Here is a 26,320-nt window from a genome sequence, read left to right as displayed (position 1 = left end):
CAGCAGGAGGAGTACAGGGTGAGAACAGCTGAGGAAGAGTCAGGCAGGCTGAGAGGTAGGTACATCTTGAAAGCCACTGGGTTTCGTGGATCGTTTGTGTTTTTTAGAATATAAAGTTTTTATAATTTTTTTTTCAATTTTAAAAATTTTATGTGTATATGTATTTTGTCTACATGTGTCTCTGTGCACCATATCACAGCTGGTGCCTGTGAAAGCCAGAAGAGGGCGTCAGACACCCTGGATCTGGAGATACAGTTGACTGTGAACCACCATGTGGATGCTGGGAATTAAACTTGGGTGCTCTAGAAGAGCAGTCAGTACTTTTAAAACACTGAACTGTCTCTCCAGCTCCCCACCCCATTGTAGCAAAATATATATAAAGTGGACAACCTACTAATCTTGAAGTATGCTCAATTTAAATGAAGAGTCAAGATATCCATAAAAATGATCTAGAAAGCGAGAAACAAGGAGTTTGAAAATAGTTTAGCTGTCTGTACTCTACTCATAGGATGGAATGCCATTCAGACACACACACAAAAAAAAGAATAAACAATTGATACATAACAAGTATCAACCTACAAAACACTTAATGAAAAAGCCAGATGCAAAGAATACATCCCATGTGACCCCCGTTTTTAATGCTGTATAAGGAGCAGTGCTAATCAATAGTGAACAGACTCAAAACATCAGATGTCTTGGCTGGAGCGAGAGCTGACTAGAAATGGACACAGGGATGAAGTTTCTGAGGCAGCAACACTGTCTGTGTCCTAATGGGAGTTTTCCTCACATAGGAAAAAATGTCTGTCAAATGTATTTACTGCTCTACTTAAGACCTGTGTGACTCATCATACCTGCATTTTCACTTAAGCAAAGAAGTATAAGCTGTTATTAGGTTTTAGTGAATGACTGGCAGGCTGAAGGGTACTGGACATTTTCAGTCTATTTACAAGTTCACTAGAAAAGATGGATGGGGACTGGGGCAGTGACTCAGCAGTTCAGAGCACTGGCTGCTCCTCCAAAGAACCCAGGGTCAATTCCCACCACCCATACGCAGCTCACAAATGTCTGGAGCTCCAGTCTTAGGGGATTCAGCACCTTCTCTGACCTCTGAGCACCATGCACATGTCAACTGACCCTTAGTTACTGTCAAAACCAGAGTAAGCAGACACCAGGCCATGACAGCTCCCCTTTTTCTCCATTGAAAAAACTTTTTTCATACAATATATTCTGATCACAGTTTTTGCTCCCCCAGTCCTTCCATGATAGTATTTCTATTTGTAGAGGCTTTGCCTCATATTTTCACAAGTGAGGGAAAAATATGGTTGCCCCCTCTGCATAGTAGAAACCCTTTTTGTAAACTGAGATAGGAGAACCTGCTGAGTTTGCCTTTTAGAGATAGGGCTGGTTCTGTGTTTCCCAGAGGAGCAAGGGCATATGAAACAGGCTAAATCTCTAGGTGGAGAGATGAGCTGGCCCTCTGCTCTCAGTGTGAATCTTTGCTGGGTCCCCTTCAGAAGCACTGAGAAAACTGGGTATGGTGGCTCACACCTGTAATCTCAGCACTCAGAAAGCTGAGGAAGGAAGATCGCTGCGAGTTGAAAACAGCCTGGTTTACAGAGTGAGACAGAAGATCTCAGTGAGGGGTGGGGAGAGCAGAAGAGAGAAAGCTCCCCCAGGCTTGGCTTGCCTGAGGATTCCCAGAGAGGATGCTCTTCAGCTTGGCTTCTCACATGTGGTGTCAGCCAGTTAGTGGGCATGCTTTCGCAGTGTTTCTGCCCCTGCTCTTGTTCTCAAGCAGAACCACACCCAGCACAAGTGAGGCTCCTCTTCTACTCTTAGATGTGGCACTGTCTTTGTTCTCTCCAGGTGATCGGGTTGCCATCGAGCCCGGCGTTCCCCGAGAAACAGATGAATTCTGCAAGATTGGCCGATACAATCTGACCCCATCCATCTTCTTCTGTGCCACACCCCCAGACGACGGGAACCTCTGTCGGTTCTACAAGCACAATGCTGATTTCTGCTACAAGTTAGTACCTAACACATCACTATACCCGAGGGGGGGAAGGGGAGAGGGAGAGAGAGAGAGAGAGAGAGAGAGAGGGAGAGAGAGAGAAAGAAAGAGACTCATATGTAGTCCTGCCTGGCCTTGAGCTCAAAGACGTGTAGATCAGGATAAGTAACCCCAAACTCAGAGAATGCCTGCTTCGTGCACCATCATGCCCAGCTCAGCATTAATTTTAAATGCAAGGCATTAAAGGCAGGCCTTCCCTTCTTGGTGGCACTGAGGGAATGTAGCCTGCCTGGGGCTCAGTCTGACTCACAGTGGCCTTCCAGTGTCTCTTCCCATTACCTGGAACAGTGATAGAAACTCATCGCCAAGATCACTCACCCCTTGCAGCCACTCTGGAGAGAACTTGCCATAACTCAGCCTTCCCTTCAGTTTCCACTGCAGCCACAGAGAGAAAAGTTATGGCTAGGTGTGTTGTTCTGTGCCTCTAATCCCAGCACTCTGGAGGCAGGGGCAGGCCAGTCAGAGTTATGTATCCTTAGCTTGTGAGTGGGAGACTAACAACCACCACCAATAGCAACACCTTCCAGGGTTTTACTGAGGAACCTGAGTGTGGTCCTGGGGCATGAGTCCTAGCATGCTAGGTCCTTTCACTCCTTGTGTCCTTGTTTCTGTTAACAACAGAAGACTAAATTAGGCAATGCATGGAAAGTCATTATTACTCCATACATGTGCTTGTTTATAATAGGTGCTTTACATGCCTAATGCATGATGAATGACAATAGGATGAGTAACATTGTTCCAGTTTTATGCCAGGCTTAAGTGAAGAAGAAGAAGAAAGCTAATGAACTCAGGCACAGAGCACAGCCAGGGTACAAACTGCCCTTCCCTTGTCTGGAGCAATCTTGGGCTGAGAAGCTACATCTGAGAGACACATCCTGCATACTGTACCATGGCGCCTTAGGCTGCTGGTGTGCACCAACCCAAGTGTTTTCCTTCCATCTATCATCCTGGTATCTCTCAGTCAGTATGGGAGCTTGTGTGATGGAGGGGCCTTGTGTGATGAAGACTAAATGTGCCAAGGGCAGGAATGGTCTGACAGACCTAATTGAGATGTTTTTTGTTTTGTTTTTTCAATTTTTGTTTTGGTTTCTTCTTCCTCCTTCTCTTCTTCCTTTCCCTCCTCATTCTTCTTCAACAAGATCTCACTATATAGTCCAGACTGGCCTGTAATTCACTATGTAGTCTAGGCCACCAACAAACTCATAACAGTCCTTGTGCTTCTGCTGCCCAAGTTGTTGAGGTTGCAGACAGGCTCCCCAGCTGGCTATCGCTGATGTGCTCCAGTACTCCCTGCAAACTCAGAGAAGAGGCAGAGGCTAGAGACCTGTGTGTTGCTGCTGCCTGTTGTATGATCCCCATTTCCCAGGAGATGAGAAGGCATGGAGGCAACAATACAGTCTCCAAGAGATTCCAATACAGAAGCTCTTTATTATAAAAAGGTCGGGTGTTTTTTTTTTTGTTTTTTGTTTTTGTTTTTAATGATGTTAGGGAAGTTAAGCTGCTGCAGGAATTTTTTGGTTGGTCCTTTTGAAACTGGCGGTCACTGCTGTTGTGTTGTGATTGGCTAGGAGTACGCATCATTCGTTACCACACTTTTGGTCCAGGTTGTTTTGTCCAGTTTCTCATTCCTTGTGAGTTTGCATGCACTTGCTTGTGCTTGTGCTGTTGTCCTGCCTCACTTGTGGTAATGATTGAGGCCAATCCCCGAGACCGCCCTAGAGGAAAGCAGACTATACAGACTGTGTGTGTCAGCAAGGGGGTCCTGAATCAGCCATCTTTTTCTGGGTCCGTTGCCAAGTCAAACCTCAAACAGCCTTTCATGAAGGCAGAGGAACACTGGTAAAGCTCAAAACAGCAGTCTCTGCCATTTGCTTACCATATGACCCTGACCAAGGTCTTTAGGATTTGAAATCCTCAAAATCCTTGCCTGTAAAATGGACATCATGATAGTATCTCTCTTATCAGAACAGTCAATGTATTCAATGAGAAGAGTATATCAAGTGTTTCACATGGCACATGGCAGGTGCTTAGTGATGACACTAATTCCAGGTTCAGGCCTGAGAAGGGAGGCTTGGCTGAGATGGGCATGGGTGGTTTGTGGTGGTGAGTGATATGCTAGTTATTAGTGATCATGGCAGGTCACTAGGGGCCGTGTAGCTTCTGCCTTTCCTTCAAGGCTTCCTTCTGCCTCTTTCTGCTCTGGCTCTGCCCTAGCCTCCCTCTTTGAGTCTGTTTCTAAGGATTCCTATGCTACCACAGCGTCTGCATTTCCTATCCCATGTCTTCTGGTGTTTAGCTTCCTCCTTGTATTCTTGACTGTCCTTTACCTTTTTCTCTTTTTTCCTTCTTTCTTTCTTTCTTCCTTCCTTTCTTTCTTTCTTTCCTTCCTTCCTTCTTTCTTTCTTTTTGTTTTGTTTTTTTGTTTGTTTGTTTTTTTGTTTTTCGAGACAGGGTTTCTCTGTAGCTTTGGAGCCTATCCTGGAACTAGCTCTTGTAGACCAGGCTGGTCTCAAACTCACAGAGATCTGCCTGCCTCTGCCTCCTGAGTGCTGGGACTAAAGGCATGCGCCAGCTCTGCCCAGCTTTATCCTTTCCCCTTTTATCTGTTCCCTGAATCCTGTTGTAAAAACCACCAAGTTGCTTGTTCCCTGGTGTTCTTAAATTACAAAAGGTCCAGGTAAACAAAAGCACTAGTGCTCTGATTCCTTTCCCTTGGATTGCTCTTAGACTCCTGGTCTTCTGTCTGCATGTCTGAGCTTTGCTCTCAGCCTGGTGCAGGTGTGAGGAGGCAGCACCTGGCTGACAGATACTCCCGTCTTCACTCCACCCTCTTTTCTTTTTCCTGTTCTTATTCTACAGAAAGGCAAAGATAGGAGAGAGGAGCGCTCAGCTCTAGAACCATTTCTAACTCTGTAGGAGATGTGAGGGGCAGGGAGTTGTATCTGAGAGGGTGTATGTGCAAAGAGGTTGCTTCTTGGCAGTTTAGAAATCTTCCTTGTTTCATTTTTCCCCTTAGACAAAATGTTCCCAGAGTATGACTCAGACTGTGGGGCATGGTGTGAGAGAAGCAGAGGCCTTGCGTTTATTCTGTAAGGAACTAGAACAATGACAAAAGGCTAGTGGGATCAACACACGTCTTGCTGCCACATTAATTTCTCTGGGGAACCTACAAAGGTTTCCACATTTCTATGTGTTGCTAGAACTGAGTAAACATTGGATAGCAAGGAACCGGCAGAAATAAAATAGCACCAGAGCTACTTGTGCCAAGAGGCACCTGATGTGGGGCAGATGAGGGCAATCAGGGCTCCTTGGCTTGCGTCTTGCTGGGAATCAGCCTTGCAATCTTGTCACTGAGGAATAAAGGTGAAAATAAGCCTGCCCTGCCTGCTTGACAGGGTTAGATGGAATGATGGGTGAGAAAGCATTCTGGTCTGCCAGGCCTCCCACAGGTACTCATGGCCACCAGTGGGATTGTGGATGTGGTTGAGATGCCAGTGGGTTCAGAAGAGAAGACCAAGAATCTAGTGGCTTAGGTGATACATTGTTAACTCAGCTTTTTGGAACAGTCCCTGTTTCCATCTCAACCAGTCATGGAGCAGCCTGGCAACTGCTGTCACCAGATGTGGTTCTGGAGTAGATGACGGGAGATGGTGGCAGAGAGGCGCTCACAATGAAGTCACTGCCTGGCAAAGTGGTAGGGGCTGCTAGAGGGAAACCAGACATGCTGAGAAGTCAAGAAGCCGAAAGTGGGAGTGCTGGTTATGTTAACCATTTGCTAAGTGAGCTTACAGTGGTTAATGACAACCATGCCACGCCTTAGCTTGGGAGGCATGTTAGAAAAACATGTAGTGTGGGCCAGTGTTTATGTGCAGGAGCAGAGTTCAATCCCCAGCACAGAAAAAAAAAATCAGCAGAAACCATGACATATCCACTGAAATCTGAAGTGATTTCCCCAAAGATAATTACTTTCCTGGGGCAGAATGGCAGGACTTTTGGAAGCAAACATTTCTGGCTTCTACGTCAACCCCTTTGAGTCCTCACTTTGAACTTCTGAGATAAGGCATTGAACTCTTGCAGCCTAATTTCTTTCTCAATAGATGGGGGGGGTAATAAAACCACTGCTGAACCGGTCTAACAGTGTTGTGAGCAAATGTATACAAAGTGCTTAGCGCATTGCTATACACATAAGTCAATGTAAATGTTAACTGTTGTTGTAGTGACTTTAGGCAAATACAGTGTAATACCAGTGGTAGGATTATAGTAGTAATACTGTAGTATGGTAATATAGTGTTAATAGCATTGTCAGTACCCTAATAAAGTCAGAGGCCCTAATTGTGTATGTTGGATTATTTCTCAGGCTTCCTGACAATGTCACCTTTGAGGAAGGGGCCCTGATTGAGCCTCTCTCTGTGGGGATCTATGCCTGTCGTCGAGGTTCGGTTTCTCTGGGGAAAAAGGTCCTTGTGTGTGGAGCTGGTAAGAAACAGGGCCCCTGACTGTGGGTTCACTGTCTGGGGATGCGGAAATCCCTCCCCCATTTCATTCCTTCTCCAGGTGATTCTAGACCCTTTCTGGGTAGGAGAGGATTACAGTGCCTCCTTCAATGATCAGCCCTTGGCTAAATAAATGAAACATCGAAGGTGGATGTAATGGCACACATCTGTATCTCAGCATCAGGAGACTGAGGCAGGAGAATTTCTGTGTATTCCAGGCCAATCTTGGTTACACAGTGAGACCCTTTCTCAAAAAGCCCAAACAAACAGATAAATAAATATCTTCAAGCATGGTAGTAACTAACATTAGATTTCATAGGGTATATAACCATTTATCCATTTAAATAATAAAAAATCTTGCAATAATTTTTGAACCCTCAATAAAACTGGGGAAATATTTGGTAGTAAAGTGAAGAGTAGCTTTTTTAACTTGTAAGTCACACTAGAGAAAGGAGCCTTGCCTCCTAGGCAAAGGAAGTAGGTAGGCCCTGTTCACAGAAGGAAGGAGCCCAGCCACTGAGTCTTCTCCCATCTCCTGCTTTTGGCCACTTGAAACAAACTCCAAAGGCCTCAGACCAAGTCATTCTGAGTTTTTAATTGCCTATAACCCAGACGACACACATGCACACACGCATGCACACATGCTCACAGGAAATCACTCAAAGTTCATTGCTCATAGCCTAAGAGAACCACTGTTCCTATTTTGGTGCAGAATCAGTTAGTTTTAGTTTTATGGTTTGCTTTGCTTTGGGCTAAGGTCTTTCTGTGTAGCCAGATTGACTTCCAACTCAGGGTACTCCTGCTTCTGCTGCCTAAATGCTGGAATTGCAGGTGTATTCACCATCTCTGGCTAGGTTTTGTGTGTGACTTAAGACTTTTAAAAATAGAGACTTGCTTTGTAACTCAGGATAGTCTGGAACTTAAAATCCTGCCTCAGCCTCCTGAGTGCCAGATTACAGACTTTATGTCACAGAGTCGTCGTGTGCTCCCTTAAAAACAAAACGAGAAAACCCAGGCTGTGGAGATGACTCAGCTGTTACAACCACCACCAAATCTGATGACCTAAGCTCAATTCTTGGGACCCACATGAAGAAAAGAGAGAAATGAATTCTGCAAATTGTCTTCAGACTTCCACACATATGCCATGATACATGAACATGCTTGCACATATGTACACATGCACACATATAGTAAATAAAATAAAGTAAATAAAGTAAATGCAATAAGAAATCATGATTCTGTAAACATTTTTGTGTCGATAGCTGCAGAGTTGTAGCCTAATTTTCAAAACTGTGTCGTTAACCGCCCCTGCAGTGCATATAACCAGCCACTCACTTTGGGCACTTTAGGTATTATTTTCCAGTGTTTGGCTTTCTGGAGAAAAACACACAAAGTTGCTTTCAAGGTGATGCATAGAAAAAGCAAACTCAAAGTATTCCTTATTGTCCCATTCTGTGGGACTTTTATAGTAAAACCACAGTGCCATTTAGCAAGCAAATACCGTGAGAGTGAGTGGGTCAACCCAGGGGCCCACCTCACGGAAGACGGGTACTCGGGGTGTTAAGGAAGAGTGTGACTCTCCCTGGGGAGGGGTGGAATGTTCTCTGAAGTAGGATCAGGAAAACATCCAGATCTTCTGATTCCTCACTTCCGGTTCTTTGAGATTCTCTCCAGCAGTGCCTTAGAGAAAGGGAGCCATCTCTAGCTCTGAACTGTGAGGGATCAGACAGAACTTACTGCTAGGAACGTGTTTCATGAAAAGAGCAATCCTTCATCCATTTGTTCACATCTACATCATGAACAGCTTTAAAATCTTATTGTGTGCCAGGCACTTGGATAAACACTAGCAACACACATGCATTTACACGCATGCATTTACACACACACACACACACACACACACACACACACACACCATAGTCCTTGTCCAGGACTCAGGCAGGGGGAAAGCTGATGTTTCATAACATGCAATCTTCTCCATTCTCTGCTTTGTCTAGGGCCAGTTGGGATGGTCACTTTGCTTGTGGCCAAAGCAATGGGAGCTGCTCAAGTGTTGGTGACTGGTAAGAGGGGTCTCTTCAAACTTGGCACTCTCATTTCCTTGCCTCCAATCCCACCTCTTAGAGGATATACCACCTCAGAACTCCACACTGGAGAGCAAACCTTTGTGTGAGTGAACCTTTAGAGGACAAACCACCACACTTCCTGAAGTGTTGGTGTCTGAAGAGCTTCTGCCTCCTGTCTCCTGGGTTGTCCTAACTCAGGGTTCAGGAGAAGTCTCCCCTTGCCTTCCCCCCACCCCCAAGACAAGGTTTCTCTATGTAGCCCTGGCTGTTCTGGAACTCGCTCTGTAAGCCAGGCTGGCCTCAGACTCACAGAGATCTTCCTACCTCTGCCTACCGAGTTCTGGAATTAAATGTGTGTATCACCACTGCCTGGTAGGAGAAGTCTCTTTTGTGAAAGGAGAAGGTAGCTGCTGTGGAGAGGAGCATGTAGTTCCTCACGAATGGGCTTCATTCTACCCTGTGAATGCTAAGAGGAGGCTTCAATCTTTTGTCTGTCTGATTGAATTTAGAAAGCAAAGATTGTGTTTGTGTGTGTGTGTGTGTGTGTGTGTGTGTAAGTGTAATTATGTGTGTACCTATGTAGAACTGTGTAGTGTGTATGAGGCCATGTAGAGGTATTTTGCAGAAGGAAAGGGTGTCTATGCATGAGCACATAGTGGGCAGCGTGTAAGGGTGTGGGGTCTGTTGAGCTCAGCAGCTCACCCCTTGCACTGCAGATTGCTGCGTCAGATCTTGCACCTCCATTCTCTTCCTAGTCAGTTCTTCGGCTTCTGCATTTGAAGTAACTTCTGCTTTCCTTTAGACCTATCTTCCTCTCGGTTGGCCAAAGCCAAGGAAGTTGGAGCTGATTTCACCCTCCAGATTACCAAAGAGTCTCCTCTGGAAATTGCCAATAAAGTGGAAAGCATGCTAGGCAGCAAACCAGAAGTCACTATTGAATGCACAGGAGCGGAATCCTCCATCCAGACAGGCATCTATGTGAGTGAGCTGAGGGCAGCTTGCTGCTGTACAACTTGTGGGCAGAGGTGGTACAGAGTGGTAAAGAGAGCAGTAGTGAGATCTGCCATCAAGCTCCATTGGGCTGCTGTGTGACCCCCAATCAGCTAACCCCTCTGCATTTTGTTCTCTTGCCTTTTGTGTGAACTTGCTTTGAGCCTTCATTGAGTCCTAATGAGGTTCAGTTGTGAAAAACAGACACGCGATGCCCTTTCAGGATGGGGCTGCCTTTAGCGTTGCTCCAGTACCTGTAAAGCGTGCATTGGACAAAACCATTAGCAGGACAAACAGAACCATGCCTTAGTAGAGTAGGAAGTTCCTGTATTGTTTTATCGAGGAAAACTAATCTTTGAGTCATTGATACAAAACAACAGCTAGTCACCAAGGTGAGGTGAGTTTTCAAGGCCAAAACTGGTAAGTGGGGTGCTATCTTCCAGAAGAAGGAGGAACAGATAAACTGCCCATACCTGATTCATCCCCAAGGTTCCACCCCTCCAGCAACTTCTGGGAAACAGAGAAGGAGCTGGGGTGGGGGAGGGTGTGGCATTGACAGAGCAAAGTACAAGGAAAAGAGGGAAAACAAGCCCTCCTGTATGTCAGTCCTCTGCTGGGCGTTTTGTAGGCATGATGCCTCTGCACCTTAGGTCTGAATCCAGTTAACACATTACAGGGAGAGAGTCTGGGAACCTGCTTCCAAGTCCCCAGGTTTGAGTCAGGGTCAAGAGTCAGTCCCAGCTCTGTCGAGCCCACTGGATGGGAAGGATTGAACAAACAACTGTGCTAGGATGGGAGGGCCTGAGCTGGGAGGAGCTCCTGCCTCTGCCTCCTAGGCTACTTCCCACAGGGCCACGGGTTTCTCTTTTCCTTCTGAGTCATAGCTAACTCATGCCCAGGGCACTTTGCAGCACGTGAGACAGGAAGGCTAGCATCTCCAGCTATGGTACGCCCTCCTGCCTGGAACTCTTGCAGAGCTGTGTGTTTCCTCCTGTCAAGATGCTTCGTGTCACATAGGGCAAGGAGGTGACAGGAAGGATAAGCAAGTGTCACTTGGTCCTGTCCTGAGTTTCTGTTAGAATCAACCAGTCTTCTGTTCCACTCTCATAGCCAGTGGTCTCCATGTGAGGAAAGGCAAATTGAACCCAAAACTATGCAAGATGATGAGTCTGTGAGTGGCACCTCTGGGTGCCAGGCTGTGTTAGACACATTGCAGGTGATGAGAGAGAAGAAGGTATACCTACTATCTTCAGGTGGCTAGCAGGTTAGTGATACCACACCACAGAAGGGCAATGAAACTTGATGGATGTAACTGTTCTTCCTCTCTGCCCTGATATTTGGGAACAGATGTCACCTCCAGTAGTTGGTAGTGTAGGCCAGTTGCCAGAGTACCTGGGATGGTGTAGATGTGAATGTGACCTGAGGGACTTCGCAGGCATGAAGTGATGTCTCTGACATGGAGCCATCATGCGTAACATGTACTTCAGAAGGTATGGTCATACTGCCAATGAGCAGGCAGTAGCACCAAATATGGGCACAGCTGAGCATCACCTTCCTGTCAGGGAGGTGACTGGATGCTGTCTATGTGATGTGGTAGATGCCCTTGGGTAGAAGGGATGTCATCTCATGGTATATTGACCATACCCAGAGTAGTCAAGTAATCTGAGCATTCCTTGGCCTATGGCTGCATACTGCTGGCCCCTGCATTTTGGGATAGCCATCAAGTTCCTCCTCATTGTCAGAGAGGGCAACTCCCAAAGGGGAAAGCATTTCTCTGGAAAAGCTGTTAATCAAGAGTTTACTGTGACTCAACCCACAGCTTTGACCTCTTGCCCATCTCCAGTGGAGACAGTGATGCTTTTTCCATTACACGACTATTCCTGGGTTGTTTATAAGCAATTCTGCACTTCAGTGAAAGCATAAAGCAGCCAAAAATTGCACACACAATGATACCAAGTCCTGTGATTGTTAGCCACGAGGTGCTAGCTGAAAGGCCAAGTCGGCTGCTCAGAGGTTTTAACAGCAGGAGTGGCCTCACAGTGCTACAGCCTGGAGTACCACCTCTTCTCTGGGTACTGCAGGCCTCTCTTCATGACATTTCCTACCCCTCCCCTCAGGAGGGCTGGCTGTGTGCCTTCCTGTAGCTCTGTTTTGTGTCTCTCAGAATGGTCAGGTGTAAGTACTGCTGCCATGTCTGGCTATCATTGAAATTTTGCAGGGCTAATTGCTCATTTTCCTGCTGATGCCACAGGCCAGCACTGTACTTACACAGCATCACATGGAAATTGCCAGGAGATATTCTCCCTCCTCTGACATGCTTCAAGAAGGGAGTGGCTCATTGGAGTCCAATTTCATGACATTAGCAGAGCGCTGGATTTCCATACAAATATTTAGGGAAGACAAATCCATTATGCTCAGTGCCTTTGAGGTGTAGAACAAAATGACTCCTGCCTGCCTTTGTGGGTGAAGTTGTTTTTAAAGCACAGGATTCACAGCCTGTTTGTGTGACAGCTGCAGTTTTCTCACTACTGATGAGTTCAGAGGATGGTTTCTTATTTTCATTTTGATTTTTTTGAGATGTGGGATCTCATTATGTAGCTCTGACTGACTTGGCCCTCACTCTGTAGCCACTGGCCTTGAACGGTCAGCAATCCTCTTGCATTAGCCTCCTTGGTGCTGAGTTTGCAGTGTATGCCACCATACCCAGCCGATACTGCTCCTGATGTCTCCATTAGCCACCCTTACATTTCTGCATACCCTGCCACTCTGCTGGGTTTGGGTGGCATGTTGAGGAGTTTGGTAGTGTAGCAAGAATCACATTCTCTGGACTTCCTGTATATCCTGAGTTCTCTTGTTTTATTTCTTCCCTAGGCCACTCGCTCTGGTGGGACCTTGGTGATTGTGGGAATGGGCCCTGAGATGGTCAATTTACCCCTAATGCATGCAGCCGTGCGGGAAGTGGATATCAAGGGCGTGTTTCGGTACTGCAACACGTGAGTATGCTGAGGGTGAGCCAAGGTGACCAGCAGCCAATATGGTCAAGGCAGGTCCCACACAGCCTCTGAGACCAGGAGTCTCTGCATGTTTATTTATGAGAGGCACTCCCTGACCACACTGCCAGCACCCGATATGATAGGGCTGCTAAGGGAAAACATGTACTTCTTCCTCAGAGGGAGGAACAGACAGGGAGGGGGTTGGGGTCTGCCACTCATCACCTAAGCCCTCCTCCCTCCCTACTACAGCCAGACTTCCCTTCGTCTCGTTTAAAGGGAATAAGGGGTCTTTTGGGGGGGGGGTAGAGCTGCTTTTCACCCACCCTATCTATATCCTACTGCTCCCCACTGTGTGCAGCAAGGGTGCTCTGTCTGGAGCATAGCGGTGCCTCATACACCCAGCTTTTCCTTCCATGTCCTCAGCAGAGCGCCCACTTTGCATTCGCCTTTGCCAAGCTGGGCTGCTAATCTGTGCCAATGGGTTATCTTGGCCCGTTCTGGGCTACCTCCCCAACGTTTACTGCCATTTCACACTGGCCTCTGTAGTATCACTCGGTCCTTCTTGGCAAAGAACGTCTAGGTTTCATGGCATAAACTGTAGAACAAGGGGTTGGAGGCTTGGATATGGCAACTGAAAGTCTCTGTACCTGCAGATGACAAGCCACAGGCCTCCTGTCACTGTGGAGCTGACCTTGTACAAGGACCGTGCTAGAAGTAAATGTGACTGAGCAGTTTCTAGGATTAGTAGTTTTGGGGACCTGACTTTTCCCCTGAAAGTTAATGAAATGCTTATGATCTCTTACAGGTGGCCAATGGCGATTTCCATGCTTGCATCGAAGACGTTGAATGTAAAGCCTTTAGTTACGCATAGATTTCCTCTGGAGAAGGCTGTAGAAGCCTTTGAAACATCCAAAAAGGGAGTGGGGCTGAAAGTTATGATCAAGTGTGACCCCAATGACCAGAACCCCTAAAATGAATTCATCGGTGCCCTCAACCCACCCTCTCAGAATCTAAGGACTAAATGGCTAGGAAGCAGGGGGTGCTTGATTCAGAACTAATCTTTGAATGGAAGAAATAATTAACTCATAATAAACAGAGAGCCTAGGGAAGTCATTGTGCCTTAAAGACAGAAGTAGGGATACTTCAGGGGACTTGTAGGCTAGGGGATGGAGCTGACTTAGGAAGAATGGATTTTAAGATGGAAGTGGCCCCATTGCTGAGCTTCACTCTCAATGAATGATCATCTGTTGAGTTCAGAGAATGGTGTTTGTCAAGCCAATTGTCATTTGGTTTGATGATAAAAGGCGAATAAGAAAAGGAACTTGCCTTCTGGATAAAACCTAATCAAAAGAACAAGACAAATTCCACATGAGCTGCACTGGCTTACATTCCCCAAATGTGGAAATACCAAGGGCACTCACCTCTGCCCAAGGACCACCTGTTCCTCAATGCCTAAGAATTCTATCATTACATTTGTAAAGTGGAGGACCACCTTCCGACACTGCTCATTCACAGCAAGGAGCAGTGTCAGTTGCTAGGCAACCAGGAGATGTCTGCCTGAAAATTTTAAATTCTGCCTAATTAGTACAGAGAACCACCAGAGGGCTTGGGTTCCTTACTGGGGGGATTAGAATTCCCTCCCAGGTGATTATTACCCCCATTCCACTCAGTTTTGGCTTTCTGAAAATGTTCCCCTTCTCATAACTGTGTAAGGCTGGTGGTAGCTGTTGGGTGGACCCCACAGAACTTTACATCCTAGGCTTTTTCTATATAAGATTTGGATCCAATCACACCCTTTGTGATCTTAAACTAATTCAGAACGAGTACCCAGAAGCTGTGTTGTAACTTGGGCTGCGGACTTTATCCCACCTCTTCGCCCGTGGGTAGAGAATGGCTGAAAATCTTCTGGAGAAGATCATGGCTGATGCCTGAGCTTCCTCGGACTGCTTTGCAAAATAAATTCTGTCTCTGGTGTCGGACTCCTGCTGTGGTTGATGCCCTGTTTTGGGAGTAGACTTATGCTGCCCAGTTCACACAAGGAAGAATCGGAGCGCTTTAGCAGGGGGCATTTTCCATACGTAATACAATCTCACAGACTGCTAGAAACTGAAGTAGCAAATGTATGAGTATCTTGCAGGTAGAGAAAGTAATTCAGGCAAAGTAGCACAACCCTTTTCTTCTCTTGCCCCTGCAGGAGGCAGGTTCAGACTGTCCACATACTCTTCGGCAGCCTTGCATTCCTGCTGGCTTGCTCTTCTTTCTCTTCGTCCTATTTAGTTAGCACCAGACTGATCGCTTGCCCTCTCTGACGACTCCTTCCAGCATGGGGATGCCCAGAGTTCCTCTAGTAGGAATGAGACAGGCCCCTCACTTGGGAAGACTTTGAGAAGTCTCAGGCACAGGTTTCTCTGTTAAATTTACAAATAACTACTTTTCTTCTGGTTGTGTCCCAATGAAAGGGAACTACGGAAAGGATTTGGGAGCCACAGGAAGCACGGGCAGCAAGGTTGAGCCTTGAAGAGCAAAGATGTGTCACTTTGCCTAAAACTGTGCTTGCAGTAGATTGGCTAAGCTGGTCTTAACACTTCCGTTTTCTGGCTTCAGTTGGGCTTTATGATGCCTGTAAAACTCTGAAGAGTGGGTGGACTGATCCCAAACGCAGTTCAGAAATGACTTAGTGCTCGCCTGTAGTCCCAGCGCTTGTGCTGAGGATCATGTTTAAGGCTAGCCTAGCTTACATAGTGAGAACATGTTTGAAATAAAAGCAAAACCCTAAGATAGCAGCTCAAGAGAATCATCCTATGTTCATGTCCAGCCCTCAGCTTCCAAGCTGTGGCTTCCCACACATCCCAGAGAGGCTGGGGTGGGCTGTTCAGTGAGCCACAAGCATGGTGAAGGATCACCAAGTTGTCTGGGGTCTCCCTCTACATTTTTATCCAGATGCTCCTTAGAAGAGCCTGCAGGAAGATGGGATTTCATTCCCTCCATCTCCACAAGGTACTCAGTGTTTGTTGACTGTCTCAGTGAATCAGTCCCGGAACCAAAAAGATGAATTTCCCCAAAGCTCCCCAACATTGAAAGTCCTGGTAGCCTCTGTGTGCTCTCACCAGGTTGGGCATACATTCGGTCAACATGGAGGACCCCACCCAGTTGGCACTCCCAGTACTGGAGTGGGGTGGAGTTTAGAGTAGAGAGCTGAGAAGAGGACCCTGCAGGTGACCTTGAGGAGTGGGGGAGGCAGCCTGTAGGATCCCCCCGCCCCCAGGGAGGCTGGTATGTTGGCCCCAGCGACTCCATCTTGCTGATCTCCTTTGGCCACAGCAGACACTTCTGGACTTTCTTTCGGGCTCTCTCTAAGCAGCCTCTCTCGTGCAGCACAGTCTTGCCTCCTGTTTTGCATAAAGGAGGCAATGTGGGATAGTGAAGCCAGAGGTCAAGTGTGGGGAAACATACAGGATGTGTTGACTGTTTGCCTTTTCCTCAGAACCGCCTCTGTTTTCATGATGTCAACTTAGGCTCAAAGTTCAGAAACCGCGACAGGGAAGCAAGGCTCAGGCAGCCAGCCAGGACAGAAGCTGTACCCCGCTAGAGATGGGGAGGCCCAGTCAAAGCCTACACCGCTGGTGACAGACAGTTCTGACCTCGCCACATGCTTGAAAGGGAGGAAGAGGGTGGGAAAGGACTGTAGTGTAGCAGCTTTGTGAGAACACAGCCGACAGGCCGTGCTTTCCAGACACAGATGTTGCTAGTGTGCTGTTGCCCAGCCCCCCTCCTCACCACTCCCCTCCCCCACCCCTGCCTTCACAGCCTCTGTCCCTCGCTCTCAGCTTTAAAAGCCATAGCTGAGCCAGACACTGAGTTCTTTCCTGGCTGGCACCTGATAGTGGGCAAGAATGTAGTAGGTTTTACCACCATGAGATTTCTTAGTGAATCCTCCTCTTGGACCCATGCAGCCCCTGAGAGGCGGTGCATTGTAGAGGATTCGTTACAAGGCCAAGAGGGCTAGCCACTAGCTCACTATGACACCAAGCCACTTCCATTTCCAGCCAACCTCTGCTTCCTCCTTTGCTAACTGTAGGGGACATTCTTGAAGTCCCCTCATATACTGACACATCGTTTCCTGGGGGAAAAGACCCCACGGGAAGTATCTCTCAGGATTAGCTGTAATGGGCTTTCTCCAGTTTTAGTTCAAGTCCTGGGTTAAGGGGTGGCTTGAGGGAGAGAGAATGGCCCAGGTTGGTAAGTGGGGGAAGGCCTTCATGTGGAAATACCTGCATTATGGATTTCACCTTGTTCTGTGTCTTGGTCTTCCAGTACTTCACATAAAGCTGAAGGTTGAGGCACAACCTAGAAAGGGTAAGGATACATCAATCCACTCATTGTGAGGGGAAAACTATGGGAAAAAGATGGCCCTTTGGGAGTACTGGATCCAGTACCACTGAGGCATGGCAGAAGCACACCTCCCATTGATCAGCCCATGCTTCTGTGGGTGATACTGAAACCCCGTGGGTCCCACCTAATCCTACAAGCTCATGCTTACTGGATCCACAAGCTACCGATCAGCATGGGCCTCTTGGCACCCAGGGCCTCACTTATAGGCCTCTTCACAGTTGCAGGAAAACTAACTCTCTACATAGGTTTCTGAGACACCATCTCTCTGTCCCTGGAACTCATGGTTTGACTAGGCTGGCTAGCTAGCGAACCCCAGAGATTGGCCTTGTCTTCATCTCCCCAGCTTTGAGATCACAGAGTCTCATTGCTCTACTAGGCTTTTAACATGTATGTTAGATATGGAGCTAGTCATGCCCTCATGCTCACATGACACGCTTTTTATCGATTGAGCCGTCTCCACAGCCTGTGAGTATACACGCTGATATTGAGACTAGAAAAATCTTTGGGGTTCCAGGTTATAAACAACGTGAGAGGACTTGTGCCTTAGGAAACCCCCAGAGTCTGCTGAAGATGGGGTCATAGAGTCACTGGCTAACTGACCTCAGATCATCTAGGAAAATGGAGGCTTGGTCCTCCTCCACTTGGAACGTGAACCTGTCGCCATGTCTCCAGGCCTAAGTTTCCGCAATGGTAATAACAGTAGGGCTGGGACTGGCAAGGCATCTCAGTGGGTAGAGGTACCTTCCACCAAGCCTTATAACCTGAATTCAACTCCTAGGAGTCGCATGGTAGAGAGAGCGAGCTTACTCCTACAGGTTGTCTTCTGATCTCCATCACACACACATGCACACACGCACGTATGCGCGCACACAAAATATAAGAAAAGCAATTTACTGATTCTCAGGAACTTAATGGGGATAACTATTATCAGCAAACCAAGAGGTCAACATCTGAATGAGGAAAAACCCGAAGACGAGGAACTGTTAATCCAGGGCAGAGTGAAGGCAGTGGTGACTCAGCGGCTGGGAGACAGCGGAACTTTCAGCACAATACAGAGACCAGCAGGTTCCAGCCAGCTCCCCTGGACCGATACCGTGTTGGCTTCCCGGTGCTACACTCCCACACGCTGCTACCCTCAGAGAAACCAGGACCCAAGGAAACCTTTGCACCTCCAGTTGCTGCCTTCTTTCTCTGTGGCTCCAGAGGGAGTGATGCTCCCAACAGGGAGACACGCATTGCTGGGAGGTTGGCTGGAAAAGTCTCTGCTGCCTTGCTTATGCATGGCCATGGGGTGGGTTAGAGCTGAGGAAAAGCAGCCATGCACTTGACAGAGGTGGTAGAGGACGAGACAGGTAGACACTTGAATGACTTAGGCTCCACAAAGCAAGAAACAGGTGGGGTCATGTTAGGCTACATCACTGCCTTATGACCCCCAGCAGCCCATTTGACTTCTCTTAGCCTCGGGTCCTTTAAGAAGGAAGGTAATACCTACCTTGGGGTTATCATGGGGTCAGATGAAGTCATTCTGAAGTTCTTAGTATGTCACTGTGATTGTGTTTACCTTGTGTCCGTGTTCAGTCCTCGTCCCGCCAAGAGTTATTGCCTTGTCTGTTAAAGAGCAGGGTGGATGATCCCTCATACTGAAAAGCTGGGTGAACAATTCCCCAAGATTTTTCCAGCTTTGAGCCCCTGACTGTGCCAAGATGCTTGAAGTTGTATAAGAACTCCCCAAGGTGACAGGAAAGACCTAGATAAGAATCAGCATTTTCCAACTGGAGATATGGATCTGTGATTAAGAGTGTTGTCTGCTCTTCCTAATAAGAGGTAGTCCTGACTCTCAGCTCTGAGTCATTCTCCCGAGCTGACTCTGGAATGGCTGGACAGTCTAAGTGTCTAGTGACTTACTGTGATGAGGAAAAAGGAAGCTCCAAGGACCAGTAGGGTCAAGGGGCAAAGGCCTCTGTCCCATAGCAAGAAGAGGCCTCACCTGGACTGGAGTCCCATTAAAGACACTGTAGTCCAATGAAGATGAGGATCTCCTGAGGACAGTGGGTGGGACCAGCTGAATCCTTAAGCCTCTTGTTTTAAGGGGAATTGTGGGTACCTTAGAAAATGCTGGACCAGAGGCAGAGTATGCTGTCTTAACAGGCTACGGATGTCTCCAGAATTTCTTCTATGTATGCCAGGCACTGTTCACTTCACAACATAGAATGAGATTTGGCCATGGCTTCTAGAAGTGCCTATCCAGAGAGGACCAGCCCCTTAGGCCTCCTGGGTCTAGGGGCTTCTTTGGGTGGTAGATGAACGGAACAGGGAAAGAGGGGCAGAGGAAGTTCCTGGGCTCCTCTCTCTTCCAAAATCCATTCTTAGAGTCCTGACACATTAATTTCAGATGAGCCATTGAAGTCGCTGTCTTGATCATTTGCAATGGGAATCACAGAAGCTTCTCCCGGTGGCCATTTGTCAACAGAATACTATGCTATTGCAGGAAAGAAGGAAGCTGTGTCTGCCATGGGCCAGGCACTTCTAAGGGTGATAGACATGAACTCATATCTGCCATGAACCAGACAGGTCTAAGGGTGATACACGTGAACCCATATCTGTCGTGGGCCAGACACTTCTAAGGGATAGACATGAATTCATGTCTGCCGTGGGCCAGACAAGTCTAAGGGTAATAGACGTTATCTCATGTAACTCACCATATTCTAACCAGGTTAGTACAGTTACCCCATTTGATGGCTGAGAAAACTGAGACACAGAACAATTAATTAGTTAGCCAGAAAATAGTGGCATGTGCCTGTAAATCCTAGCACTTGGGAGGTAAAGGCAGGAAAATCATGAATTTGAACCTGGATTCTAATGCAAGGATGCATCCTGGGGTTTCTTGCATGCTAGACACTCTACTCAAGAACTAAATGACTTTTGTCTGACGTTTCCTAAGACTGTTTTCACTAGGAGGAGGATGCAGCCAGGGGCAGGATGAGCCCACATGTGTGGCACCAGCCCAGGAACCTCTCCTCCACCCTCCACTTCCATTTTTAAAATTATATTTATTTAATGTGTAGGTGTGTTGACAAACCAAAGTTCCTCCATTTTGTCCTCTGCTTCCATCTTGTGTCTTGTGTAAGCTATTTCCCGTAAAACATTTCAGTCTGCAGAAATGGCTAGGGGCAAAAGTAACAGGGTAGCTGTCTGGAAAGTGCAGGTAACTGCAGAATTTCCCACTCGAAGGTCAGGCGATAAGAAAACTTGACAAGCCACAGGTGGGGTTCGAAAATAAAATTTCTGAAAAGTCCCTAGGCATGAGCCAGTCAGGATTGAATTCGTCACCCCACACTCTGCTAATGTAACTTTTCTGGGTTTTGCCTTCAAATAATGCCCTCTAGAAGGGCGGGGGACCTCCTCTTGCCGCTGCTGCGTCAATCGCTTTGATGAGGTTCCTACTGGCTTGTAATTGTGCACACAATAAACCGCCCTTTTGTGTTTTGGGGAGTCGGTCCACACAGACTGGGCATAACGTTTGTGTGTGTGTGTGTGTGTGTGTGTGTGTGAGAGAGACAGAGAGAGAGAGAGAGAGAGAGACAGAGAGAGAGAGACAGAGAGAGAGACAGAGAGAGAGAGACAGAGAGAGACAGAGAGAGAGACAGAGAGAGAGAGAGAGAGCGAGCATGGAGTATGTGGAGGTCAGAGGACAACTTGTGGGAGCTTACACTTTCTTTCCATCATGTGAGTCGTGAGGACTCAGGTCATCAGGCTTGGCAGCAAGCACTCCCACCAACTGAGCCGTCTTGTGTTCCTGGTCACCCTCCACTTCCTAGTTCCCTTGAATGCCTTTGTTACATTCTTCAAGTCCTTCGTTGGTTCTCGTCTTCACTACCTGTGAATTCCCCAGAGGGCTTGGCTTTCTTTGTCCTTTTAAGCTCACTTAGAGAAAAATATTACCTTAGTTTGCAGTTCATAGAACTGGTTTTTGTTCTGTTTTCCAGACTGGGTCTTATTGTGTAGCACAGGCTGGCCTCGAACTCTCAATCCTCCTGTCTCAGCCTCTTGAGGACTGTAATCTATCTCTGTATCTCGGCCTTGGGTGGGGGTGGGTGGCTGGAGAGATGGTTTTAGTGTTTTTAAAGCACTGGCTACTTTTGCGGGGGACCCGTATGACCAGTCATAGCCACCTGTAACCCCAGTCCCAGGGGCTCTAAAGCCTCTGTGGGCACCAGGCACACACATAGTACACAGTACTCATAAGCAAAATGCCCACATACATAAAACAATAAAATATTTTTTAAAGCCTTGACAGACCTAAAAGAAACAGTCCACTATTATTTTTGTTTTTGTCTTGTAGTGGACTTGAAAAGGTAAAAATAAAATGCAGTGGGATCCCCGAGTAGCTGCAGTGGTAGAAACGCTGCAGGTCCCTGAGCAGCCACAGGGAGTGGTCATGTGGTGGTAGGCCGAGAACAGCGGGAACAGCGGGTCGCGAGAGCAGCCAGTCCCAGGCAGGTACAGCACATGAGACCATAGGGCAGGTCTCCGACTGCGGCTGAGTGTGTTATGGAGGGGGAAAGGAGAAGGGGAGAAGAGCAGAGAGAGAGAGAAAGAGAGAGAGGGAAAGAGAGGAGAGAGATGGGGGGGGGCGAAGGGAGAAGTGGGGAGAAGCAGAAGCTGCCTCTTGGAGAGGGAGAAGGAAAACAGGACAGACCATCACAGCACTAACCCTGGGGACTCTTATATTCCAGGCAAACATTCTATAAAGAGGTGAGATCCTGCCAACTACTCTTAATGCCTATTAAGAACTTTGCTCCTTTTCTAATCCTGATATAGAGACATATTCATTGGAGATTTCATCCAGCAGCCTCATTCAATCTTGTCTGAAGTGTTATGGATCTTTCTACTTCCTCTTCAGGGGTTCTCTCAGGGTTGCTCTGACACCGATGTCACGTCCTAAGCAAGCCCTTCAGATCCACTGTTCCTCACAACTCCCACAGTCATGGACATAATGTCCAAAGACGTTTTATTCTGGATTCGAGAGCCCATGTAACCTCCCAGCCACATGGCATTTTGGATCACATCTTTGGATTCATAGTTGGCAAGTAGATTGGCAGGGATAGGCCACATAGGATCGATCATACGTTTGTTGAGCCCTAAAAATGCTATGTTGTCTTATCCTTACTCTCATGGAGTGGAGGATCCAAACAGTAATGGAGCCCAGTAAATTAGCTCAGCAGGATTTGAGCTGGAGGATGGTGTCCCCAGTAGGCCATTTTCTCACCACAGTGAAATTATATCTTGGGGGGCTGGAGAGATGGCTCAGAGGTTAAGAGCATTGCCTACTCTTCCAAAGGTCCTGAGTTCAATTCCAGCAACCACATGGTGGCTCACAACCATCTGTAATGGGGTCTGGTGCCCTCTTCTGGCCTGCAGGCATACACACAGACAGAATATTGTATACATAATAAATAAATAAATAAATATTAAAAAAAAAGAAATTATATCTTGGAGACATATCTCTATTTATGTTCCAGCACATATAGATAGTACTCATTTTTTAATGATAATGCATTATTATAACGTGCACTGAATGGGTGTAGAGAACACAACAGCCACTGCAGAACTGTCCATTATATACATACACTGTGCACCGTTATGTTTACACGTGAGTCTCCTGGTACTAGGTGTTTCGAGTTCCTTCGCATTTTGCTAATGTAGAATGGTTGAATTTCCGTGCACATGGACCTTTTTATTATTTAAGTGCAAATATTTCTGTAGGATTCTTAGAAATCGGCGCCTGTGCTGATGACTGACACCGTTATCATCATCACACAGCCTACCCCAGGAGAGTGTAGGGTATGCTGTCCTTTTTCTCTCAAGATAAGGTGAACAAATTGTTTCTTCCTTCTCCTTTTAATCATTTTTCCTTTTAAAAACTGCCATCATCATTGTGTGTGCATGTGTGTGTGTGTGCACGCGCGTGTGCACGCGCGCAGGTCTGTGAAGACCAGAGGACGACTTCTCAGGATCGGTTTTTGCCTCCCGCCTTGCTGCACCAGTCTCTCTTTTCACAGCGTGGCACGCTTCAGGCCAACTTCAGGGCTTCTATCTTCCCCGGCTTCTGTCATACCACGTGTGTGCTGGGATTTCAGGCACCCCAGGGCAGCATCAGACTTTTTCTGTGCATTACAGGGTTGAACTCGGGTTGCCAGGCTTGCTTGGCAAGCAGTTTTACTCACTGAGTCATCTTGCCAGCGCAGCCCGCTTTTCCCTTTGGGTAGTGAAACATCGACTTTTAAAATTTCATTCAGTCTAAACATTGTTACTACTCTGGAATATTTTCAGCTATAAATATTTATCTAGATTTTGGGGGTTTTTTTCAGTGATAAATTCTTACTAGAGGAATTAGTAGAAAAGAAGGCTCAAACATTTTAAGATTTTGAGATGTTTTGCCAGATTTTCTGAATATGGAAAGTTGCCTAATGAGTTCTACAGATAAAGGATGTATAATATTCCTCTTGGTTAAACAGTTTGCTTAACTTCTTACTTGCTGTTGGGTGTCTAACCACCCACCCTCGCCTGACAGAGCTGCTGAGGAGATCAAATGATAGTGCACAATCGGGAAGCTGGCCTTGGGCTGTCTTAGAGGGGCTCCTTGGTACCTTCCCCTGTCAGCTGTACCAGGTAATAAATTTCCAGTTGCCCAGAAAACTCATCCCTAACAGCCTCCTGCCCCATCCAGCGCCTCTCTAACATGGTTCCCCAAAGCCAGGCCTTTCTGAAGGTATGTGGAACCCAGGTAGAGTGGGAAGTAAGGGCTGGGAGTGTCTTGGGTTTGGAATCTAGTATGATCTGTGTGTGCAATAGCTGTTCAATAAATGGCCATCAGAATAATTAGAGAGAAACTAATAAAAAAAGTCTGCATTCTTCCTTTCCCATTCCCTTAGAGCAGTGATTCTTAGCCTTTCCAATGCTGCAGCCCTTCATTACAGAGCCTTGTGTTGTGCCGATCCCAACCACTATTTTCTTTGTTGCACCATAACTCTTAATTTTGCTGCTGTTATGAATCGTAATATAAATATCTGTGTTTTCCAATGGTCTTCGGTGACCCCTATGAAAAGGTCGTTTGACCCCCAAAGGGGTTGAAGATTGTGGCCTTACAGTCAGGGGACGGAATGGACTCTGAGATAGCAAGCCTGATTTCAAACGCTGATTTTGTCTGTTCGTAGCTCGATGCTGGTGGGTGTGTGTGACACTCGGAGCCTCATTTGCCTTCTTGATTAAATGGGGATAGCAGTGCCTCTTCCAGTGCAGTATTGTGAGGAGCAGAAGAGGCAAATTACGTTAGAAATTATAGGATCGCACACAGTAAACTCCCTGAAGACCATGCATCCTTAGCTAAGAGGCTGGGAGAGCTATTTCCTGAAAATAAAGTTTCTGTTCGTTTGAGACAACGGGGGAAGGGAAAACAAAAGTTTAGGTATGAAAAGACCCTCGACTTAATTATTTTTGTATTGCTTTGTCTTGCTTTTACATTTTATTTGTTTTATTATATGTGTGGTAAGAGGCTCATGCTACATTGGGCACCTGTAAGTCAAAGGAAACTTGGCAGAGTCGTTTCTCTCCTGCCGAGTGTGTTACGGGATTGAACTCAGGTCATCAGGCTTGGTGGCAGGTGCCTTTACGCACTGAGCCATCTCACTGGCCCACCATTTTCTCTCTTTTTTTTTACTAATGAGAAGTTTGAGACTCAATGAACTCAGGTGGTCTCCCGATATCACACAGTAATTCTGTTAACAGAAGTGGAGATGAAGCCCAGACTGCCTGGTTGCAGTCCTGTCGCGATGACTCTGGAACCCCAGAATTAGCCTCTCATTCTCAGAGGAGAGAAGAAGGCCTTCATGCTATAGTTTGCTTGAGGTCACTATCCAGGACAAAAGGGGATTCTGAATAAGTCAGCTGGGAAACTCACCAATGCTTTATTGCAGCCTGTGCTCAGCACGGCACCTTCTAGTTCACAGCAGCCCGTAGGTGAGTGACTTCTCAGTAATGGGTACAGGGAGGACCTCAGGGGCAAGGGAGATCTCCTTCCCTTCACAGCACCAGACCCTGGTGAAACCCAGACTACTTAGGAACTGATAAGGGAGGTCTGATAGTTAACTAGTAGGGTGAGTAGGAACCAATAGGAACTGATATGGAGGTCAGATAAGCATGGTCTGAGAATAAGTCATTTAACAACAATGAGACCTCCACACCCTATTCCTCGGGATTCAGAGCTCTGCTCCTGAACCTTGACCTTAATTATTCATAGTGGCGGGAAGTAAAATCACATTAGATGTCTGACCTGCGAGGCTAAAGTGAGAGTTAAGGGCACTGTCTGCCTACGTGTGCTGGATTCCAGTCACTGTGTCTTGGGTAATTAGGAGCTCATTTAAGCCTTTCTGTATTTCAGTTTCTGTAGATTAAACTGGGAGTAATATTAACAGCTGTTTTGTAGTTCATCCTGAGGACCAAGTGAGCTGGACATGCAGCAAGGATTGTGTGCATGGGTTGTTAGAATCTTAGGATCTTCCTAGGCTTTCCTCATCCATCTTACTGAAAGGCACCCTCCCTTCCAGACCCCCACTGTGATTCTATTGCCTTCAAAGCCTTTGTGAGCTGAAATCTTCTCCCCCCACCCTAAATTGCTTACTGCTTGATCGTTTCCACTAACATGTAAATGCCCTGGAACTGGGCCTGATTCTGAGACCCACCAGAACCAGAACCTTATTAAATTGGATTATGTCGTTGGCTCTTGCTAAATCGTATGGAGAAAATACACCGCCCCGTTTTGTGGAGGAGCAAGCCGAGGCACCAAATGTTCTCTGTTTTACTCGTGGTCACCTAGATACAATTCAAGAGCTTAAAGCTTGGGGACACGTGTCCAAGACTGGGCAGAATAGTCAAGTCATCTAAATGTCTGCCTACAGCCAACATCTAGAGCCTGGCTGAGGTGTGGAACCAGGAAGACCAGGTGCTACTCGAGGTTGTTCAGGGTCATCAGAGCATGTCCTTCTACCCAGCTGGACACACACTTAGCATTCTTGGAGTCAGAGCAACAAGTAGCTGGGGATGCCTCTTTATGATCACAGTCTCTTCATAAGAATGTCACTTCCCCTAGCATGGGAAGGAGGACGGGGAGAGAAATAGGGGACAGAGTGTTAGGGATAACCCTGATGACTGTGTTAATGCCATTTTGCAATCTAGTAAGGGTGAGTAGGTTAGGATCAAATAGAAAAATATTGGGGTGCAGGCAGGGAGAGGTGGTGGCACATGCTTTTCATTCCA

The 26,320-nt window shown here is 46.9% G+C and overlaps 1 protein-coding gene across 2 annotated transcripts in view; it reads left to right on the top strand.

The window, feature by feature from the left end:
- Sord (sorbitol dehydrogenase) overlaps nucleotides 1–14,592 on the top strand; it is a 33,158-nt gene extending 18,566 nt beyond the window's left edge. For both annotated transcript variants that reach the window (XM_048459474.3, XM_048459475.3), the window contains 6 exons: nucleotides 1,867–2,026; nucleotides 6,429–6,547; nucleotides 8,562–8,627; nucleotides 9,433–9,608; nucleotides 12,492–12,613; nucleotides 13,419–14,592. In XM_048459474.3, coding sequence (XP_048315431.1) covers nucleotides 1,867–2,026; nucleotides 6,429–6,547; nucleotides 8,562–8,627; nucleotides 9,433–9,608; nucleotides 12,492–12,613; nucleotides 13,419–13,584 — 809 coding nt within the window. In that variant the 3' untranslated portion in view covers nucleotides 13,585–14,592. The remainder of the gene's footprint in view (nucleotides 1–1,866; nucleotides 2,027–6,428; nucleotides 6,548–8,561; nucleotides 8,628–9,432; nucleotides 9,609–12,491; nucleotides 12,614–13,418) is intronic.
- Nucleotides 14,593–26,320: the final 11,728 nt, after the last annotated feature.

The sequence above is a fragment of the Myodes glareolus genome, chromosome 10, assembly GCF_982192425.1.
Source record: "Myodes glareolus chromosome 10, mMyoGla1.1, whole genome shotgun sequence".
Taxonomy (NCBI): Eukaryota; Metazoa; Chordata; class Mammalia; order Rodentia; family Cricetidae; genus Myodes; species Myodes glareolus.
The sequence above is the reverse complement of the archived record's forward strand: the minus strand, read 5'-3'. Positions and strand labels throughout refer to the sequence as shown.